This window comes from Poeciliopsis prolifica, unplaced genomic scaffold (assembly GCF_027474105.1).
Source record: "Poeciliopsis prolifica strain line A6 unplaced genomic scaffold, Auburn_PproV2 SCAFFOLD003, whole genome shotgun sequence".
Lineage (NCBI taxonomy): Eukaryota > Metazoa > Chordata > Actinopteri > Cyprinodontiformes > Poeciliidae > Poeciliopsis > Poeciliopsis prolifica.
This window is the reverse complement of record NW_026562378.1, coordinates 1037501-1057921: the sequence shown is the minus strand read 5'-3', so window position 1 is coordinate 1057921 and position 20421 is coordinate 1037501. Positions and strand designations below refer to the sequence as shown.

Genomic DNA, 20421 nt, shown 5'->3' with positions numbered 1-20421 from the left:
CTTGATAATTATTGATCAAATTTGTTATAACAGTTCAGTTTACCAGTTTGCTAATAAGTGGCGGCGTCACGTCTAAATAGTTTTTTCTACGCTAAAGCAGTTTATATTTGCTGCAAAAAAAGTTAATTTTCATAACAAAAAATGTAGCTTTCCAAAGTTGGAAAAACACAATATTTAAAAATTAAACCTAAAAAAAAAATCAATCAATCAAGAAAATTTCTGACCGGAACTATTGAGCTTTCTACACCTGAACACGGGTTTGTTTAGTTGTGGCACACAGAGAACAGCTGTTCTGTCTGCTAGTAGCCTCCTACAGCCAGTTTTTATTCTCAAAGCTAATGAAAGCCTCTTTGTGTTGCTTCTTTTGACTTCCCCTCATATCACAGGTGAGTTCACCGCTATCACAATGCTAATGTTGCTACTATTTGACACGTCAGCTTGTACAACCAAACCGATAGCAGGCTAATGCTAGCTGACCTGACCAAGACGCTAACTTTACCGACTAAATAGACCATTTAGGCGTAGAGCAACCTACCCTGATAAATATTCTCACTTAAGATTAATATTGGTAGCTGCTTTGACTTCAGAGTAACACGTTGCTATGGGAACGTGCAGTTGTCACGTCCGTCTGTTTATTAGCTTCGGATTCATTAGTGATGCTCCAGAAGCACCTGGACTTTGAGTTAGCGGCGGTTTCCAGTCTATGTAAACGTTGCGTTGATGCGCAGGTGCAAAGCCGTCAAAAGTATTCACACCCCTGGAAGTTCTTTGTCCAGTTAGATCTGCTACTTTAAGTGTATTTTAAAGTGATGCATAAATTAACCCCTGTGGGATTTTGTTTTGTAGAAGCACCGTTAGCTGCTGCTACATGTTCAGGTCTTTGGGTTTATGTCTTTACCTGCTTTTTTTTCTTTCTTTCTTTCTTTCTTTTTTGACTTGACCGTTTCAACATGGATCTGGAACAAACTTCCAGAAAACTGTAAAACAGCTGAAACACTGACTTCCTTTAAATCTCGACTACAAAACCACCTGTTTAGAGTTGCATTTGAAATGTAATCAATTACAAGTTTAATTATGGCACTTGACTTAATGTAATGTTTTGATTGTTGATTCTATGTTGCATGACTTTGTGTTTTTGTGTTCATTATCATGGAAAGCACTTTGAAATGCCTTGCTGCTGAAATGTGATGTGCAAATAAAATTTAATTTGATTTTGATGAATGTGGTTTCGTGGCTGTATATTTGAGGTTTGAGGATGGTGTGAACCTCAGCCACAGTTTCAAGTTCAATTGGTTGCTCTTAAATGAAAGGAAACAGAGGTGAACACATATGAACATCACACATTTTAAAATTCATTTTAAACAAAAAACATTTGAAATGTCAGTGTAATGTAATGCAATGTGGCAAAACTTTTGCGGGCACAGTAGAACCTTCTCCTGACTACATTTATCAATCCGTTCCCTGTCAAGAATATTCAGGTTAAAAGTTTCTCTCTTGGACTTTTTCAGGTGGAGTTAAAGCGAAGTCATGGAGCCGGCCTGCCGCAAGGACAGACCAAAGCTGAACTCGACCCCGACCAGAGGAGACAGAGCCAAGCAGAAGTCTGCACAGCAGGAGGCCAAACAGCGACAGAGAGCAGAGGTATCCCATCCTCACTGCAAATCTAAACTGTAGATACTCAAATGATGTTTTGGTTGGTTGTCTGGACTTTTTTTCTTCTTTTTTTTTTTTTACTTGTGTCTGCTTCTCTTATTTTCAGATATATGCATTGAACAAGGTGATGACCGAGTTGGAGCAGCAGCAGTTTGAGGCCTTTTGCAAACAGATGCAGTCCCAAGGAGAATAACATTAGTAGCTCCACTTCCGCCGTGGATCAGTTTCTGTTATTCTACCTAAAAAGACACAACCTTTACACTTCCTTAAACCATTACGGATAAAATCACTACTGGAGCGTATTCCTTATACACATCTTAAAGGTGCAGAATCTTTATTGCTGATGTTTTATAAACAGTCTTATAAGTGGTTTTGGGTTTCTTCATCCCAATCCCAATGTGTTCTTTCATTTTCATACATGTGCTGCTGCTTCATTCTTTGCTTCTTCCCAATATGTGGAGAAACAAGTTCATGTCCATGTGCACAATTATTGCACAGCAACTTATTTGAATTTTAATTAAATCATAAAAGTAATCAAAGGCATATATTCTACTCACATTAGATTCCATATGGTGTCCTTTCGGATCCAATCAGTGACTGATCTAATTGGATTCTAGAAACGACTGTTATTGTGTTCGAGTTATGCTAAAAGGAGTTAGCCTATCAGCAAAGCTATTCATGCCTAAAGTAGCATCGAAATGCTAAACATGTAGCAGCTAACGCTAACGTCAGCATCCACGGTCCACATTTGGAAAGAAGTTCCATGAATGTTCAGGAGTTCCCGAAACTCTGGAAAATCAAACGGATAGAATTGAACTTTGCATTAAAATGATGGTTGAATAATATAAAATTAATAAATATCTTTGTTTTTGGACTCGTATGTCTATTTATACAATAAATAAGAGCCGTCGAATGGAAAATGGTGGTTATTTGAGTAACATATAGTTTCAAATTAAAATGGGATTAATTGCAGACTCTTCAATGAACACGATTAATCCCTCCACCGCTTAAAACAAATGACATGCTGCTTTAGACCAGTCGCTGTATCATGTAGACAGTTCCGATCGATACATTTAAAAAAATTATTTGCATTTTTACATTTGTTTTATCAACTTAAAATGTAAACTCAGTTAGGCCTTTTAAAGCATTTAACTAGGTCAACATTTGAAGGTCCTGGAAGTCGAACAGAACAGTGGAACTGTCTCCTTCCTGTAGTTTGAAGCGATTCTCCCAGGTTGAGTTAATTCTATCTGAAGTTTCAATAGTAAAAGAAATGTAATGTAATTTTTATTTAGTTATCACAGAAGGTAGTTTTTATTTCAATGTTTCCGACTGTATTACAGCCTGTCAATGTAAACATGCAGCTTAAAACCACCTAGTATTTTTTGCAGAACATGCATTTTCTTCTAAATAGTTATCACATTATTTAAGATCAGTTTAATAATTTGATGTGACGTTACTTAAAGCAGAAAGACCTTTACCTCTCAAAGTTTCTACTATTGATGCTCTATAAAAACCAGACTGATGCTTCCAGGTACATTTCAGGTAATTTTGTTTCGAATCAGTGAATGAGGTCTTCAGCCTCCTGAGAATATTAACTACTGTCTGCAAACTTCTAACGGCCAAAGGCTGTAAAACCTTAAAAAATGTTTGAAAAAAGTTTTCACTATTTGATTGGCATGTGTTTTTACAAACTTTGTACTACAAAGATTATTTGTTGTTGTTCCTATGTTCTGTTATAAAAATTTGATTGAATGAAAAACAAAAGTTTGTTCTTGGTTTTTTTTTCTCCACTCCACTATTTAAACAAGAAAATAAAAAGAAAAGTTGCCATTAGCTGTTAGCAACACGCTGCTACTGGGGCTTTCAGTGCTGCGAAAGTCTTTCTTCATAGTGACATCATTCATCTTCTTTCTCATAGTTAAGCTTTATTTTGTGTAGGTCCAACATATAAAATCCTACTGAAGTCCATTTGGCTGGAAGTGGTTCAGTCCCATGAAAAATAAACCACCAGTACACGCCAACACACTCTGGATTGCACGCAATAGTTTATTACTGTGATTAATATTTGAAAGATTGCTGATTAGTGCAAAGAGCAGCTCGAGGCTAATTTAAGGTTAGTTCAGCAGGCCGTGAATATATCAAGGTTGGTAAAGTGAAGGTGCCTATTTGAGTGAACATTAGTTTCTTGAACCAAAAGCAGCACCAGGTTAAACCTTAAGATTTCAAACAGCTTCTTTGAAAATACTGCAATGGCTACGGTATTAAAATAAACTAAGATTAATAATTTAATGTTTAATTCTCAGCTAGGCTTGTTTCCATTCTTCTCTTCTTGTTTCTGGTCTGGTTCAGGCATCAAGCGTCACAGAGCTCCCAGTGACCCGAACTCCAAACCAGCCTTCCCAGTAACTGGTGTCACATCCTCCATGTTCGAATAAGATGAAACGCATTCCAGGGCCGTAGTCATAAAACGTATGAGTGACCTGGAGATGAACAAGAGAAGGGAAAGTGAACTGTTGGTTGTGTAGTTGGTTGGATAATGCATTCTCTGCAGGATGTGTTTTTGTTATTTTTCTATTAGAGACTAAAGCATCTGAAAACCTGTCTCCATGAGGAGTCTGCCTCGGGGTCCAGAGTCTCCGGATCATGAATATATTCCTGCAGAACCGTTTGATTCTCATCCAGCAAACAGGATGTCATCTGATAGGTGCAGCCACAGTCGGTCCTGCCACAGAACCTGCAGGATGACATCACAAGCTGTGTTTCCACAGATGATAAAATTATGCGAATTGGAATTACAAAAACAAATTGGCTTAAGGAAAACTCGACAACTTGTGGGGTGGGAGGATCATGCTTTCTAACCATATTGATAAGTGTATATTTTGCAAAGTTGCAATGGAAACACTTTTTTTCTAGTTGCACAAGTTTGTATGTAGCAGCAAAGTTTTAATTTGTGGGCTCTGGCAGCTGGATCCACCAGGGCTCTCCAAGCCATCTCACCAGCCTCCTGAACACCTTGCTGGTGAGATGTTCAGGGAACATCCCATCAGAAGGAGATCCAAAGGAAGTCCAGACTATGACCTTGTTTCTGGGATGAACTGGGAACATCTTGGGATTCCCCAGGATGAGCTGACCAAGTGGCTGAGGAGAGGAAAGTCCATGTCTGTCAGTGTCGGCTGCTGCCTCTGTGACTCGACCCCAGACAGCTGGAGGATCCACCTGTATTCAACTGGATTTCTTGACACTGCAAGCTTTGAGAAATAACTTATTTCGCAATACGTTTCACAATTGCTTTTTGAGCATATTTCTAATGAAAATGCAGCTACTGTAACCGACAGCTCACCTCACTAAGAGTTGTGACATATGATAATCCGGTACTCATTTCTATTTGGGACTAAAATTGTAATCTTTTCAACTGGTGCAGCAGCATTCACACCTCACCAAACAAACCGGACTAAACAGGGCAGGTGTGAATGCATCCTGATGCAAAGAGTCTGTCTTACCTGTGTGTTCAAGCCTTACCAGTCTTTCACTGTGACAGGAGGCTGAGCGTCCAGCTGCTCTGGGCTGTAACCCTCCTCTATCAGGTCGATCACCTGCCTTTTTAGGCAAAGCCTAGGATAATGCATGGGGACGATTGTTAGCAGTTAACTAAATCAGTTTCAGTGGTGGGCACCGCTAACTCAAACGTAAGTTGCTCTAACCTTAATGCAGTAATTCTAAACATGAGTTCTGCTGACACTAAAGCAGAACTCATGCTAAAGCACTGACTTCCATTCAAATTATAACTGCCATTGAAAGACTACAACTCTTGAGCACTAATTTAGTTTTGATTTTCTAATTTATATGTTCTATATTACTCATAGATACTGTATTCAGGTCTATGTCTTGCAATCTGCTGCCTGTGTTTTATTTGGTTCTTGTTTGTTTCTTCTTAGTTATCGGACAAAATAAAACTTGAGGAAAGAAAACGGAAGTTCTGCACAAACGGTCTTCACCCACTTCATAGTAAGAGTATGTGAATTAACTTCCAACTACTTAAAAATGGTCGACAATCAAAACTTCAACACAGATCTCAAACTTTCAACAAAAAATTTAGAAAACAGGTAAGTAAATTAGAGCCTTAGTATTTATCTGGAAAAAAAAAATATTCAAGGGAAGCTAAATACGTTGAACATTTTCAAAGTTAGCAAAAGTGCTAAAGCTCTCAACAAAGAAAGTGCTTCACTGTGAGTGCATTTTCAGATGAGTGAAAGTGTGTCCACCGCTGAGGAGAATTATTGAATTATAGAATCCGAGTTTGTGTTAAAGATGGTGCTGAAAACAGGCAGGTCTGAATGGCAGCATAACAGGCTTAATTACATGTGGTATAACTGTTTTATACTGTAACAACCACTCACTCAAAGGAAGTTGCAAAGTATTTGGTCACTTCTTCATTGCAGAAGTCATGGCCACAGTCTCCTGGCATGTCCTCCACTTTCCACTGGTTCCCACCGTTTTCTGTCAGCTCCCATGATTCCATCTGCTCTAAGAGGGAAATTCAGTCTCAAATGGCTGATTGTAGCACCTTGTAGCTTATCTCTAAATCTAGAATTAATCTTTCAATCTCCAAAACACCAGAGCTTACTTGTTCACTTTCGGCCGTCATGAAAAGGTTATTTAAAACATGTATGTTTTGGAGGTTTGATAACACGTGAGGCACAACCAGCATGTCACATTTCTCAGAGTAAATTTCACTCACAAATTCAAATTGCTTTGTGGGTTAATTGGTCAGGTGTTTATAACCGAGATAAAAACTTAAAATATATATTTTTTGATAATTAGATCTTTAGCTCAGAGCTAAAGACATACAATATGTACAATGCAAAATCTGTACATCTTGTAGAGATTTACACACCAAAAAGGTTCACCCTGTTGACCATAACACTGTTATATTAAGCTTCTAAACTGTAGTTCCTCAAGGCTCTGTTCTTGGATCTTTTCAATGTAAGGCCAACAGTACTGCCTCGCTGCTCAGATTGTATTAGGTTACAATATATCCTACTGTTCTTATACTAATGACACACAACTCCAAATGTCTGTGTCACCACAACCCCTTAGTGTTGTCTCCTTTATACATTATTGGTGCAGTTTGGAACTGCATCAGAGAAGAAACAAAAAGACATGTCACCATTTCCACAGGGATTCCTCAGCAGGTTTCTCGCCATGGTTTCTGGATAAATATGGGTTTTCAAGGCCTGCAAAGAAAAACACATTATATTGCGAGCTAAACATGCCTTTTTGGTTTGTTGTTTATGAGGAGTCTGCCGCGCAGACAGATTTCCAAAACTAATATCTGGTACTCTGATTCAGCACACAGCAGACAAAACGCAAACGGGCGAAAGCCGAGGTATTTGGTTTCTGAATAGGAGGCATCACATAGGATCACCCCGGGTTTAAACAGATCAATCTCTGTAGGACAAACAACCCCCGAAATACCAAATCAGTTCCACACTTTGAAGAACCAGTTACACAAAATATAATTTATCTACTACCCTGTAAAAAATCAAGGTTGTATTAAACATTAGTGTCCACTATACAGGAAGTTTGCTTTGCTTCTTACAGTTCAAAACAAGGACAGAAAAATGCTGAATCATCTGTCACTGCAAACCCAAAGAAAGCATTCACATGATCAGTACACATGAATATTAAGCTCTACTTTATCTAACTGCACAAACTATGACGTGCGTTACTCACAGCTAGAAAATGACAGACGCTTTTCTGGTTCCTGGATCCTGTAGTTTACCTCTGCAGACCAGCAGCCTGAGCAGAGAGGCTTTTATACACTGAAGGTCTGCAGAGGAGAGAGAGGTGCAGAGGAGCAGAAACAGAAACACTAGAGCTGCAGGAAGTGACAGTCAGCAGCATTCAGCAGACCGCCACAGATATACACTCAGCACTAATGGAAGAGCCAACATAGCAGCTGCAACGGAACAATCCAAGACCTGGATTAATTATTGGAGCAGATACACTGGCAGAACAAGTCTGTGTTGGGCCGGGAGGCGGGGCTAATGACCGACCCATTATACCCAAATGATAAAGCTTCAAGACTGAGCTAAGACTGTCCTCCTGGTTCTGATTGGTTGTTTCTGGTGCATTTCTTTAGCCAGCAGTAGCAGCTCTGGGAGGAGATGGATCTTTTCACAGATTATCTGTTTCATAGCAAACTGTCATGACATGGCGACAGCTTTAACAAACATAAAAAAAACATATTTTTTAATTAAAGTTATATTCTGCAACAACATAGCATTTTTTTAGAAGTCTAGATTGCGTCATGTATATTGTGCACATTGTCTGTGACTGTTGCTGGTGGGGAGAGACAGTTCAATAAGCTAACACTTATAATAAAAACAAAAATTAAGCAACCTGTTGCTGTATTTTATGCGGACCATTTTATATAAAATTCACTCGCAGTGAATATTGTGCTAGTATCAGAATTGAACCAAAGAAAGCAAGGCCTATGCAAACCTTTAAGATTGTGGCACTTTTGATGGGTCAGACAGACTTAAGAAACTAATTTAGCTTTTTGTCATGGGGCCCAGGATTCTTGGACGTTTTGTCATTGTGGCCAAAAGGCATTTGGCTCATCCATGTGAACAAGCTTCAAATATTAGTAAAGATTAAAAAAGATTGTTTCCTTTCAGTCCACAAAGATGTAAAACTCATTTTACTTTCTCAGTGGTTTTAAAATATTAAAAGTCACATATTTGTATTTTAGTGTATATAAACTCCTCAGTGTTGATTTATTTATTAACTTATTTACTGACTTAATGAGTACCATGAAGATCAGTACCTTAGATGATTGCTTGGTGCTGACCTTAAAATATAGACTTTTATTCACTGTTAAGTCAATAGTGCTTTTCCCATAGGATGATTCTTCCTGGATACATTCGATATGAGGCATTTGAGAGGCGACTGCTGACCTGACAGCTTCCTGCAGACAGTTCTCGAAATCCAATACAAGAAGGGAAAGCTATAAAAGACCATTGCTCTACAAAAACTGCATGTTTAGGCAGCACTGTATGTGCGGCTAGCCAAAATACAATTTATCAGAAAATCTGAACGTTAAATGCTTAAGATGAGCAATTATAGCTACAGAATGTAACTTTTATAAAGATTAAAAAAAAAAAAAAATTCAAAGTCATCTATATCCTCCCTGAGCTACGATTGTCATCTGAAGAAAAGCACCATTCAAACAAAACAGCCAATCAGAGCCAGGAGGAGGGGTTTAGCACAATCAATCAATGCTGCTAAATGTGGTAATGGTGGAGAGACAGGAAAGACAGTTTATTTGCGGTCATCGTTGGCTATGCTAACCGCATACACAACAGGGTATTCCAGCTGTAGTGTAACAAAGATCAAACATGGGAAGGAAAGCGCAGATGGACAGAGCCACAAGATATTGTGATTGACATCGCTAAGACCCGCCTCCTTGCTCTGATTGGTCTTATATAGTTAGCACTGAAGAAGGTGGAGGAGCTCAATATTTTTCTGATTATCTGTCTCAGACCATACTGTCACATCACAGTGACAGTTTCAACAAATGTATAAAAAACATTTTTGAAAAATGTTACATACTGCAGCTCCAAGAAATTATACAAATACAAAAATATACCTCTGCTCATTGTTTCCTGAAGGCCTTCTGGTCTACAGACCAGCATCCTCACTGTTAGCAAGAGTCTGCTCCAATTCAAAATCCAGATCACTCACTGAAATCATCACATCATCTGCAAAGAAGTGCAGCAGCATCAGATCGGACACTGCAGTCATCCAGCCTCCAATTCCTCCACCACCACTTTGAAGTTCTCTCTGGATTCTCTTTTCTCACAGCTGAAAATCATGAGACCCATTTTAAATGATTATACAAAATTAAGCTTTATTTGGAGCCACAACACCAATAAGGTCAACACAGTGAATGAATACATACATACATAAAACCTCCCAATATGGGAGAGGAATGATTCAAGTCAGACATTGCAGTTTGATCAGGTGTTCCCTGCAGACAGTACAGAGTAACATTCAACAAAAATCACTGTGCCATAAATAACAAGTGGTGAACAGAAGCAGAAATTTCAACAGATAAACACGAGGGCCAAGATTGGTTAAAAAGTCAACATTTTTAGAAAGAAGCAAAGCTGGAACATTAGAGCTGTTTGTTGAAGATTTGTTTGCTTTGTTTCGCATGAGATTAGCCTTTTCCTCAAGCCTGAGCGTCCAATTAGGACCTGACTGTCCAAACTGGTGTCCAAAACAGCAATGCCTCTTTAGCTGCGTGGACCCAGTCTCCTCTTCTTTGGTATTTTAGTGCAGCACCAGGTTAACATTATTCCAGTGATACAGCCCCCAGAAATGACCCTGCACGAATGGGGTGCCAGCTTACGATCAGTGAGTTCCTTCCCTCGCTTGAGAAGACGGCAATCTTTTCCAGTTCTTTGGAACAAGAAGGAGAAACTCCTTCTTCAATCTAAGCTTCAGAGGACGCCTGGGGTTTGAGGTGGGCCTTCTCCATGGTTGTTCCATAGGGGTCTGATCTTTTGAAGAAGCCCATCTGGAAAGAAAGGTGAAGAGGTCACATAAGCACTGAACTAACTTCAGAATATCTCTGAATGTTTGGGTTGCCAGAATGAATATTTTGTCCCAAATTAAGACTAAATTACATGTACTATATGAAATTTTTTTTTTTTGCAGTGTCTGAAATTTTCCCAAACCTATGGTGGCATTCTGCATAGTAAGCACAGAACAGTACAAAGTTCATGATTTATAGTTTACTTAGAGGTAATAGAGTGTCTGGAAGAAAGATTTTATGGTTCTGTGATACAACCAGCACTTAGCAGTTATTAATATTAGTTATTAATATACACTGATGACAGATACAAAAAAGTACAGACTAAATCAGCAGTCTCCAACCATGCATCTTAAACCTGCAGGTTTAAGATGCATTTCTGTCCCAACCAGAACTGACATCACATTATAGCCAAATTGTAAGTGCAATCTGCATTCACCTGTCAGTTCCAGTATTCCTATTGGTCCCCTGAAAAACCCAGGCATTTTCATGGAGTGAAAGCTCCTGAGATGCCCCAGACAGAATATGACAAGAAGACATTTCAGAAGTCGATGGCAAGGCTTGGCCAGGCCCACATGCTTTCTTTGGATGCTTTCCACATAAAGCTTTGATCCCAGACGCTTTAAGACTACACCAGCTGAGTTTTAAGTCTAAAACCAAATCTGTAGGAGAACTTTGATCAGATACAACAGTAAAAGGTACAAAATGGAGGCTTTGGACCGACTTCCTGTGGGGTTTGTATCACGCCTCCAAGAGATGTTTTAGTGGGTTCTGAGAAGGTACATATGTGCACCCAATTTCATAATCCTCAGTGAAAACATTGCTTGGAGATAATATTTTCTGTTTCTAAGGAGCACTGTGGCCACACTCACTAAATAGTTATTTACATATCTTTTAGGAATTTAATTAATATTCATCAATTTCAGTTTGGTGCACATCAGATGATGCATGTGCGGCCATGGACTGGCAATAGACGACACCATGCTGGCACTGCCTGTCTGCTTTTGAAACCTCTCCATACTGTACTTGTCTTCTTTCGATGAGCACAGTTAAACGTTTTTAGGTGAAGGGGGTCAAACACAAACCTTTTAAAGTAAAATGTTACACTTCCTGTTTTCAGGAGTTGGAACTTGGATGATGTCAGCATTTGACTGGTAAGTCTTCTAATAACTTCTACACTTTCCTGTCAAATGCACTTAAATATTCTTCATGTTTATTTTTGTGGTCCATTTGTCTTGTCTGCTATGTCGTGTGCTGCTGCCTCTCTTGGCCAAGTCAGCCTTATGAAAGAGTTCTTGACCTCACTGGGTTTTTATGTGGTTAAATTAAAATGTAAGTAATAACTGGAGGACGTTGGGTTGTGGTCTCCATCAGCCCATTCTACCTTGTACAGCAGATATATGAGCACCGCCAGCAGCAGCAGCCCAGCTAAAACAGCCAGGATGATGATCCACACTGGAACTGAGAACTGATTGTCCGGCTTGCTCCACATCACAGATGCCACCACCTGGCCAACAGCAACACCATCACACCGTCACACCTCACACTGACATCCACATGTAATGTAGAATAACAGTCAGAATGACACAGACTTCAGGAAGTTACCTTCTTTGACCCGGATGACTTGAATTTGGGAGGAATGGAGTATGGCATCTTGTTCACTTCATACTGGACTGAACACTCCAGGTTGTGCTGTTTGTACGGGCGCTGGGGACGAGGAAACAGAAAGGATAACATGCAGCATCAAGACAGGTTTCATCACACATTCATGGCTGTTACATAAAATAAATAAATAAAATGTGAATATCTAGTGTGCCTTCATAAATATAACCTACTTCATAGACTGCTGATATTTGATCTGCTGTGTGAAATCATTACAAAATTCATCATATTCTGTAATCACAAAACTCCACAAGGGGGCGGTATGAGCAAACGGATTGGCTTCAAGCGGAGTTCTGCGCTTTTACTGATCTTTATGTACTAATTATGAGCATCAGAGCTTAACCCCCTGAGCACTGATGCTCAGTTACATTTACTTGAGTAACTTTTTCTTTAGAAAAAATATACTTTCAGGAGTATTTTTACTATGCTGTAGTCTTACTTGAGGAAAAATTCTGGATTCTCTACTGACCAAATGAAAAACAGACATTAACCAAAATTTCACCAGACACAGACACACACCTGCAGTTTTTGTTAAAGTTTAAGAGGTTTTTATTAAAAGAAACTGATTTGGAAAAATTCCATTTTGTTATTTTTTGTTACATATATAAATTATTGTCATTGTCAATCAAAATTTCTACTTAACTTCATATTTTGGTCCATCTGATGATATTATTTTCAGTCTGTCAGTCTGTCAGCCTGTCAGTTTGTCAGTCTGTCAGCCTGTCAGTTTGTCAGTCTGTCAGTTTGTCAGTCTGTCAGTCTGTCTGTCAGTTTGTCAGTCTGTCAGTTTGTCAGTCTCACCTCCATGAAGGTCTCAGCCCAGAGTCTGGAGCGTACAGTCAGGATGACGTTGCTGCCTTTCTCCAGTCGGTTCACATCACAGTGCAACTTCCAGCATTCCACTGAGTTGCAGGTCTGCAGGAGGTCAGAGGTCAACATTACATGTTTTTCTTCTTCTACTGAACCTCTAAAACAGATACAATAGATTTAAAAATCCACACCAGCATGTTTCAATATACAAAAACTCTGTCCTATATGTTCTTAATTCAAGCACAATCAACCTGTTACAAGTAACGGAAACATCTTAACCAGACTAAAGTCCAGACTTTGATTAGGCCAAAGCAAAGCCTTAACTTGTTTAAGGAAAACCAGGATTTGACTTTAAAGTGCTACAATCTAAATGCAGAAAGCAAGGACTGTTGAGATTAAGGTCACCAACTGACAGCCAAACATGCTAGGGAGTAACTCAAGCAGCAAAGCAGCCCAGACCATCATTCAACCATCACCATGTTTTACTGTTGGTTTGATGGACTTTATTCTGAAATACTGCATTAGATTTACACTACATGTAACAAAATGCTCACTACTGTCTCGTCCACTTCACAGATTTTTACCCAAAAGTGAAGTCTTACCAGTTTTTTTTTTTTTTTTTTACAAAATTATAAAGTTTTGTTGCTGTAACTTAAGGCAGGACTCATAACTTACTTTTTAATTTAACTCCTTGAAATTGGGCCTCTGTTGCTTTAAGAAGCTCCTGCTCTTTCTGAATCTCCGCCATCAGAAAATCATTACAACATGGCTCCTCTATTAACACTTTCACAAAGTTTCCCCAGCATTTCACTGAGCAGTAGCTCCTATGAGAAACTCATTATGGTAGCTGCTAAGCAGTCCCAGCACACGTTTGCTAATTGTTGCTCACTAGTCTGAAGGAGCTGAGTGAAACTCAGAGACTGCAGGCATGGTTAGGTCCACCCAGGGATTTTAACCAGCTGAATGGTTGCCATGGAGATTAAAATATTTCTCAAACATGCATGAAAGAATCAAGGCAACATCCCAGGGATGTTTTTATGACGATGTGCATCCCAAACGTCAGTTTTACATAACACTGCCACTTTAAGTGTATGGTTGTAATGTAACGAAACAAAATGTTTCAGGGGTGTGAATAGTTTTGGAGGCAGAGTTGTAAACTCCCTGCTGGAAAGTGACAGAACATTCAGTGTTCAAATAGTGAGGGAGCGTCTTCATGTGTCCGGATTCTCTTTTCAAGAGGCTTCTTGTGAATAACGGATGAGCTGTCAAACATTCCAGTCACTGACGCAAGTCGCATAAATCACTGAGCTAATTAAAGTCATTTCATAAACAATTACAGCTGACAGCGGGAGACGATAGCCGGGACTCTTTATATCTGCTCCCACTTCCTCTCTCAAAAGAAATAACCTCATTAGGGTTTAAACATAGAGTGGAGGGCAGAACCTTCAGCACCATGTTGTTGGGTTTTTTGGGTGGATCGACTGCTGTCAGCAGAACCACCATGTAATAAACAACAGCATCATGACAAACTGGGCCTGAACACCCAGTGGAGTGACTTTATGTGACGAGTTAAATCAACATCAAAACTCACTTCCTCCGACTTGTTAATTTTGTTTTATCTTTGTACCATTGATTGCGTTCAATTTTATTGATAATTGCCATTTACCAAATGGTGCAGAAACATCTTTATGTACTTTGATTAATAAACAGTGATAAACTTTCTTTAGATTGGAACCATGTGTAACTTGATCATAAATGATACCATTTGATGTGCTGCACCAGATTATAGCATAAGTTGATTCACCTCTGCAGTCATTTTAAAACAGGAAATGTAACTACATTTTGCTTTCTAATCACAAATCTCAAACACACACACACACACACACAAACCCACACCCACACACACACACACACAGACTGAATTACTGGCGCACACATACACAGTCATACAGTTAACGTATCACACTTAGCTAAGCAGTTAGCAATTATTTCAAGTTAGATTTGAATACTGCACAGTGGAACATCCTGTACTGTTTGATCATTATAATCAATTTTAATTGATGTGTGATTGAACTGAAATTCTATTTGATTATATTTTTGTAAAGTGCATTGACACAACATTTGCGATGAGTAGGACTAAATAAATAAACTGAATTAAATTATTGTTTTATAGTTTTTCTTTTGCTGCTCTGTATTTCTTGTTTATGACCTGGAGTGACTTATTATTATTATTAAAATTATTATTGTTATTATTATTATTATAAGATTTGCACACCCATCCTCCATTCCTGGATTGTCTCTCTCTTTCACACAGAGTCTCACCAGGTTTCCGTGTTCAGCCAGAGGATCCCTGACCTCCTCCCTCCTCCAGATGTAATGCTCAGAGCTGGACTTTAACAATGCAGGACTTTCTGACGCTGGAGCCTGAAGCTGCATATATGGGCAGACTGGTTAGCAAATGTGGTGTCATGCTCATTAGGCAAAACAACTCTTTCCTCTATAGTGACGTTGCAACATGATCCCACACATGCAAAATCTGGAAAAAGGCACAAAAAACTCAATACTTTTGGTTTTTACTGTCAATTTGTCAACATAATGTACAAAATCGGAAATGTACGCCAGGTATATAAATGGAAAAGAGACACAGTGCTTTTCTACTAATTGTCAACACTACAACAACTAGGTTGTTGTAGTCAGGAAAAAGTTTTCATTAAATAAAAATAGTGAGGGAGGTAAATAGGTCAGCTATGCTAGCTTGACTTTGAAAACTTCAACATGTAGATGTGCTGTGGAATTTGGTGTGTTGATTCCACTAAAAAAACAGGCTATTCACACACCATCTCTCTGATAGACCTTCAGTAGAGCAGGTATTTAATTACATAATCAATCACTTCTGTGTTCAGACAATCACTTATCAATAATCACAGAATAAACATCAAACCTGAAAAAATACTGTAATGGCCTGAATCTTCTGATCTTTGTGTGGAAAATGTTTGTGTGGTTTTTGGTGTTGAAATTTGCTACACCAGTGGAGCTGGTGTCAGTCAGTTGCTATGGCAAAATGGGTGTGTGTATATTCATTTTTCACTATAGATAGTGAAAAATGAAAAATATGAGTGGTTTGGAGTTGCTCTTAAACATTTTTTTTGCATTATTTTGTGGCGCACTGCACTAAATTATTTCCTACATCTCCCAGTTTCAGCAGGTCCGTCATTCTGCCCTCCAGTGTTGAGCCCTCACCCGAAACCTCCATATAGAAACATTAACATGCAACGTGCCCACAGGCAGATGTGTGTCCTAACCTTGAGTTTCAGTGCATTGAAGGTTGTTTTGGACGAGCAGCTGAGTGGGCCCACAGAGATCACCTCCACAGGGTAGAGCAGAGCGTGGCCCTGGGCCCTCAGGGGACATCTCACCTCTAACGTCGTGCGGCTCACCACACTGGGGCCGTTGTTCACCAACTGTGAGAGGACAAGTTACGTCATCAGAATTTCTAAACATCTTCTTCCTTGAAATCACAACACAGCTGGCGGACTCAGAAGAGCTAAGAATAAGAGCCATAAATCACATCTAACCTCGTAAACCTGCTGCAGCTCAGGGCCAACGTCCTGCTCCTCCCCCAGGCTCTGACGGGCGCTCCAGTTGGGAGGAGGGAAGATAACTTTGTCTGGCCGAGAAACACTGCAAGAGCCACAGTCACATCTCAGCTGCAGGCCCAATCGTTACCATTTGAAACATAGTGAAAGGTTATGCTGTGAGGCTGGTGATGAAGCTTTACCCCTGCAGGATCACCTCAGCCTTGGCAGCAACCTGCACCTCCAGCAGAACCTCGTTACTGTCAGAGTTATTAAAGTTTTTACTGCAACACAGAGAGAAAAACTCCATGATTAACATGTTTTTAATCAACTCCAACAACTGCAATTAAATTAAATGAATTTAACTTTGGAGGAATAACTCCCAGGGCTCCTTATACAACATATTTTAAGTCTACTATCATACCGATATTGCAGATATGAATATTGGCCGATACTGATATTGACCCAATATGATATTAGCACGAATCATACATTTTTTATTACTTATTTTGAAATGTGGAATGTTAGAAAAGGCTTGATCATGTGACATTACTAAAAGAGAACAATAGTTCTTCTCATAGGTATGAGAAGAACCAACCCATTTGTTAGGAACCAATGGGTCGGCATGGAAATACAAAAAATACTGGAGCGGACTAAATACTGGAGTGGACTAAATACTGGAGTGGACTAAATACTGGAGCGGACTAAATACTGGAGTGGACTAAATACTGGAGTGGACTAAATACTGGAGTGGACTAAATACTGGAGCGGACTAAATACTGGAGTGGACTAAATACTGGAGCGGACTAAATACTGGAGTGGACTAAATAAGGCTTTGAGTCCAATCTTGCCTTTTGCTATATGACGAAATGATGAAAACGAATCACATCAGACAATATCAACCTACCTTCGTATTTGGAGCTGAAACTGGACAACATCGTTAGCGTCTGTCAGTCTCGGCACAGTGAATCGAAGGCCGGCCCATAACTATAGAAGAAAAGACAAAGCATTCATTTCTCGGAGCTTGATCAACAGGGTGAACACAGATAGTCTGTGTTACATTCATGATTACATCATGATTATATCATGATTACATTGTTTATCAGGTTATCTAACAGTTAGATAAACTTGTTGAGTTTTCATGTATGTTAGTCATGAAAGGCGCAGTGTTGCACTATTTTCCAGTCACATAGTGTCACTTTATAGCACGATCAAATAACTATGTTACATTCAGTTGTTAAATGGGCTGTACATACCAAAAAGGACTTCAAAGAAATTTGACATCATGATTTAACATCTTGAAATTGGGCCTCTGTCTCTTTAAAAAACTTCTTGTCTTTCTGAAACTCTGACTTCAGGAAGTCATCACAACATAGCTGCTCAGTTAACCCTTTAACAATGTTTTTACCAGCATTGCTCTGAGAAGAAGCCAGCATAGTGAGCAAAGTTCCACCAGCTGTTTGCTAATTGCTGCTGGCTAGTCTGAAGGAGACAGTGGGAAAATTGCAGTGTGTCATGGGAGAAGGCTGCTCCATGAAGCTTAGAAGCTTGGAACCCACAGGTCTGAGGAGGAGCTTTGTGTCAGAGGCAGGGCTAGGTCTACCCAGGCGTTTTTCACAGCTGAATGGTTTACATGGAGTTTAAAGCAGTTCTCAAACATGCATGAAAGAACCAAGGCAACACTCCAGGTATGTTTTTGGCAAGGGGACTAACATTAGACATGATGTGAAGCTCAAAAAAGTTGATTTTTCATTGCACTGCCGTTTTAAAGTTGACTAAATGCGTACAGAGAATGAAAACAGAATGAAGCAGGAAGCGGTTCTTACGCTGCTGCCAGACTTCATGGGATTTCCCAGATCGCACACAAGATGGCGGGTCTGGTTATCGGCCTCGTAGCTGCAGGTCAGCTGAGTCAGACTCTGGAAAAAGACATCACATACCAAAATAAGTGATGATCCTGCATATCAGAGAACTTCATAAAGAACTTTGCTATTCCACTTTATTGATAGCATTTCAGAAATGAAATACAGATTTGAAAAACACAATAACTCTAGTTTCATTTCCAGTTTTCCAGCAGTAAAACAGCTCTGACTGTCAGGGATATTTATTGTGACGAGTGTTGGCCTCACCCCGTTGTTGCGTGCGATCCCACTGTAGTCGGCCTCTGGGGGCAGCACCACGTACAGCTCCGCCTCATAAGCCCCCCCTTCTCCCTCGTTCCTGGCATTAAAGATCAAGCTCAAGGCGTTTTCGTCGCCCAGATAGACCTCTGATTTATCACTGGGAAAAGGAGAAGACCAACATCACCGCCATGCTTCTTCTGTACGAAGCAAAACTAATTATAATGTCATAAAGTAACTTTTTGGGAGCTGTAATAAACTATCTTGAGAAAGTTATATAACATTGCATTATATGTTTTGCAAAAAATTATTTTCAACTAATGAGATTTTAGTTCTGCCTAGTTTGAGCTCCTTTCAGAATGAGCTGCTTTTAGGTTTCCTGTCGTTTTAAATGCAAATAAGCTGCTGCTGGACACGCCCCTCTACCCTCCAACTCCATGTTCAAACTCACATGTGAAAATGGCTGCAAACAGAAATGCAATAATACAATCTTGCAGCTTTGAAAAGCAGAAGTGGATCCTCCTGCGCAAACAACAAGAATGCGGCAAGTGGTCAACAACAAAAACTTGTCTCTTTTTTTTGTCCACAATCTCAGAAGACTGAAATCAGAATTTGGAGAAAAAAAATCCTCTTCCGTAAAAATCTGCTTCAAATGTACTTTAGTTTCAAATGGGAGACGTAACGTACTGAAGATGAGCAGCAGACAAACTTCCCAGTAACACAATTCAATGGTTATGTTTTGTAATGTTATGTAATTATTTTTACTTTTTTACAAGTCAAAAAAGAAAAAAAAAACACAAAATGCTGACAAGACAAAACTAATGCAGAAATACATTAAAAATATTTAAAAATATTGAAATTCCTGTCAGTGGCAAGAACACTTTCATGATGTTGGTTGGTAAAATGTTGGACTCAAATACAGAGAAGATGGAGGCAGAAGCTGAGTTTGATGATTAAATGATGAGAACAGAAACGTCCAGTCAAGAGACACCAGGACAAAAAGAACTGACGGGAGAAGACGGGGGAATCTGGCAAGTTGTGGATGAGACTGAAGAGCTGAAATACTAGAGAGTTGTGAGCATGACAAAGGGACCGGGCTGATAAGTTAATTGATTAAAGGTGTGGATGGTTGGAGCAACGATCAGGCTGAGGCAGGAGAGAAGGCAGCGCAGGGAGCTGGGAATAATACTAATATTAAAGAAAGACTAAAACTAGAGACAACATGATAAACTACAAAGGAACCAAAACAGAGGCAAGACTGATCTAAAACTAATTAAAGAACACAGAGCTAGAGTAAGTAGAAGGACTAAACAAAGAAATAACCTAACTAGGATCACTAAAGAGCAGACGTAGGCTCAGACACAAAAGAGGAACTAAACCTGGAGCAACGAAATACCTTAGAAATAAACATAACTAGAAACACTATGAAGGACTGAAATAAAGAAAACTAAAACAAGACAAATCGAACTAAAATAATGACACAATCCTGAAAGGTAAAACTAAAGTGAACTAGAAAATAGGTGATAGCACAGAAACACACACACACACACACACACACACACACACACACACACACACACACACACACACACACACACACACACACACACACACAAAAAATCCCATCCCAAAACCCAGAATCCTGACAAAGTGGAGTGAAAAAAGTGTAGATGGAAAAACAAGTTAATTGCACCTCCACTTTGTAATATCTAAAGCATCAAAATCAAAGCAGTGCAATCTTTACAAAATGATTCCACACCTCAATCCCTCCAACTGAAGCACAAACGTTTTTGATATTCATCCTGACAGCAAAGCACAGAAAATCACCTGAAGGCAACGACTGAGATAAGATAACAAAGATAATACTGCTAATAAACTCTTCCAAAAGAATCAAATTAAAACAAACTGTGGATAATCAGAATCAGTGTTTCATGACAATTAGGCCTGAGGCCAAATTAAATCAATTCATCACATGACAAATTAAAACGAGCTCAATCAT

The 20421-nt window shown here is 39.2% G+C and overlaps 3 protein-coding genes across 4 annotated transcripts in view; 1 reads left to right on the top strand and 2 right to left on the bottom strand.

The window, feature by feature from the left end:
* Window positions 1-260: 260 nt before the first annotated feature.
* Window positions 261-1942, top strand: svbp (small vasohibin binding protein). Its single transcript, XM_055020932.1, has 3 exons — window positions 261-386; window positions 1509-1641; window positions 1760-1942. The coding sequence occupies exons 2-3, from the start codon at window positions 1528-1530 to the stop codon at window positions 1844-1846; spliced, it is 201 nt and encodes a 66-aa protein (XP_054876907.1). The 5' UTR covers window positions 261-386; window positions 1509-1527; the 3' UTR covers window positions 1847-1942.
* Window positions 1943-3682: 1740 nt separating this feature from the next.
* Window positions 3683-9492, bottom strand: fbxo2 (F-box protein 2). Of its 2 annotated transcripts, XM_055027006.1 has the most exons (7): window positions 9308-9492; window positions 7390-7486; window positions 6824-6890; window positions 6054-6180; window positions 5176-5268; window positions 4255-4390; window positions 3683-4136 (listed from the first exon to the last, which is right to left on the bottom strand). In XM_055027006.1, exons 3-7 carry the CDS (start codon window positions 6858-6860, stop codon window positions 4002-4004), a joined length of 528 nt encoding a protein of 175 aa, XP_054882981.1. In that variant the 5' UTR covers window positions 6861-6890; window positions 7390-7486; window positions 9308-9492; the 3' UTR covers window positions 3683-4001. The 2 variants fall into 2 exon arrangements, with proteins under 2 accessions (XP_054882981.1, XP_054882982.1); XM_055027007.1 differs by lacking the exons at window positions 7390-7486; window positions 9308-9492 and having other exon boundaries at window positions 6054-6175.
* Window positions 9493-9541: 49 nt separating this feature from the next.
* LOC129358144 (integrin alpha-5-like) overlaps window positions 9542-20421 on the bottom strand; it is a 44050-nt gene continuing 33170 nt past the window's right edge. Inside the window, exons 20-30 of the mRNA XM_055027004.1 lie at window positions 18432-18582; window positions 18129-18221; window positions 17210-17289; window positions 16506-16586; window positions 16303-16408; window positions 16030-16188; window positions 15050-15157; window positions 12719-12832; window positions 11861-11962; window positions 11640-11762; window positions 9542-10240 (exon numbers count right to left, since the gene is read on the bottom strand). Of these exons, the coding sequence (XP_054882979.1) occupies window positions 10157-10240; window positions 11640-11762; window positions 11861-11962; window positions 12719-12832; window positions 15050-15157; window positions 16030-16188; window positions 16303-16408; window positions 16506-16586; window positions 17210-17289; window positions 18129-18221; window positions 18432-18582 (1201 nt within the window). The 3' untranslated portion in view covers window positions 9542-10156. The remainder of the gene's footprint in view (window positions 10241-11639; window positions 11763-11860; window positions 11963-12718; window positions 12833-15049; window positions 15158-16029; window positions 16189-16302; window positions 16409-16505; window positions 16587-17209; window positions 17290-18128; window positions 18222-18431; window positions 18583-20421) is intronic.

What these genes read in the sequence shown, in the direction of transcription:
- svbp (XM_055020932.1), top strand. Translation starts at nt 1,528, where the DNA reads ATGGAGCCGGCCTGCCGCAAGGACAGACCAAAGCTGAACTCGACCCCG. An exon ending in AACAGCGACAGAGAGCAGAG is followed by an intron (nt 1,642 to 1,759) that starts GTATCCCATCCT and finishes TCTTATTTTCAG; the next exon opens with ATATATGCATTGAACAAGGT.
- fbxo2 (XM_055027006.1), bottom strand. Translation starts at nt 6,860, where the DNA reads ATGGCGAGAAACCTGCTGAGGAATCCCTGTGGAAATG. An exon ending in TACTTTGCAACTTCCTTTGA is followed by an intron (nt 5,269 to 6,053) that starts GTGAGTGGTTGT and finishes GCATTATCCTAG; the next exon opens with GCTTTGCCTAAAAAGGCAGG. An exon ending in CAGACTCCTCATGGAGACAG is followed by an intron (nt 4,137 to 4,254) that starts GTTTTCAGATGC and finishes GTTCATCTCCAG; the next exon opens with GTCACTCATACGTTTTATGA.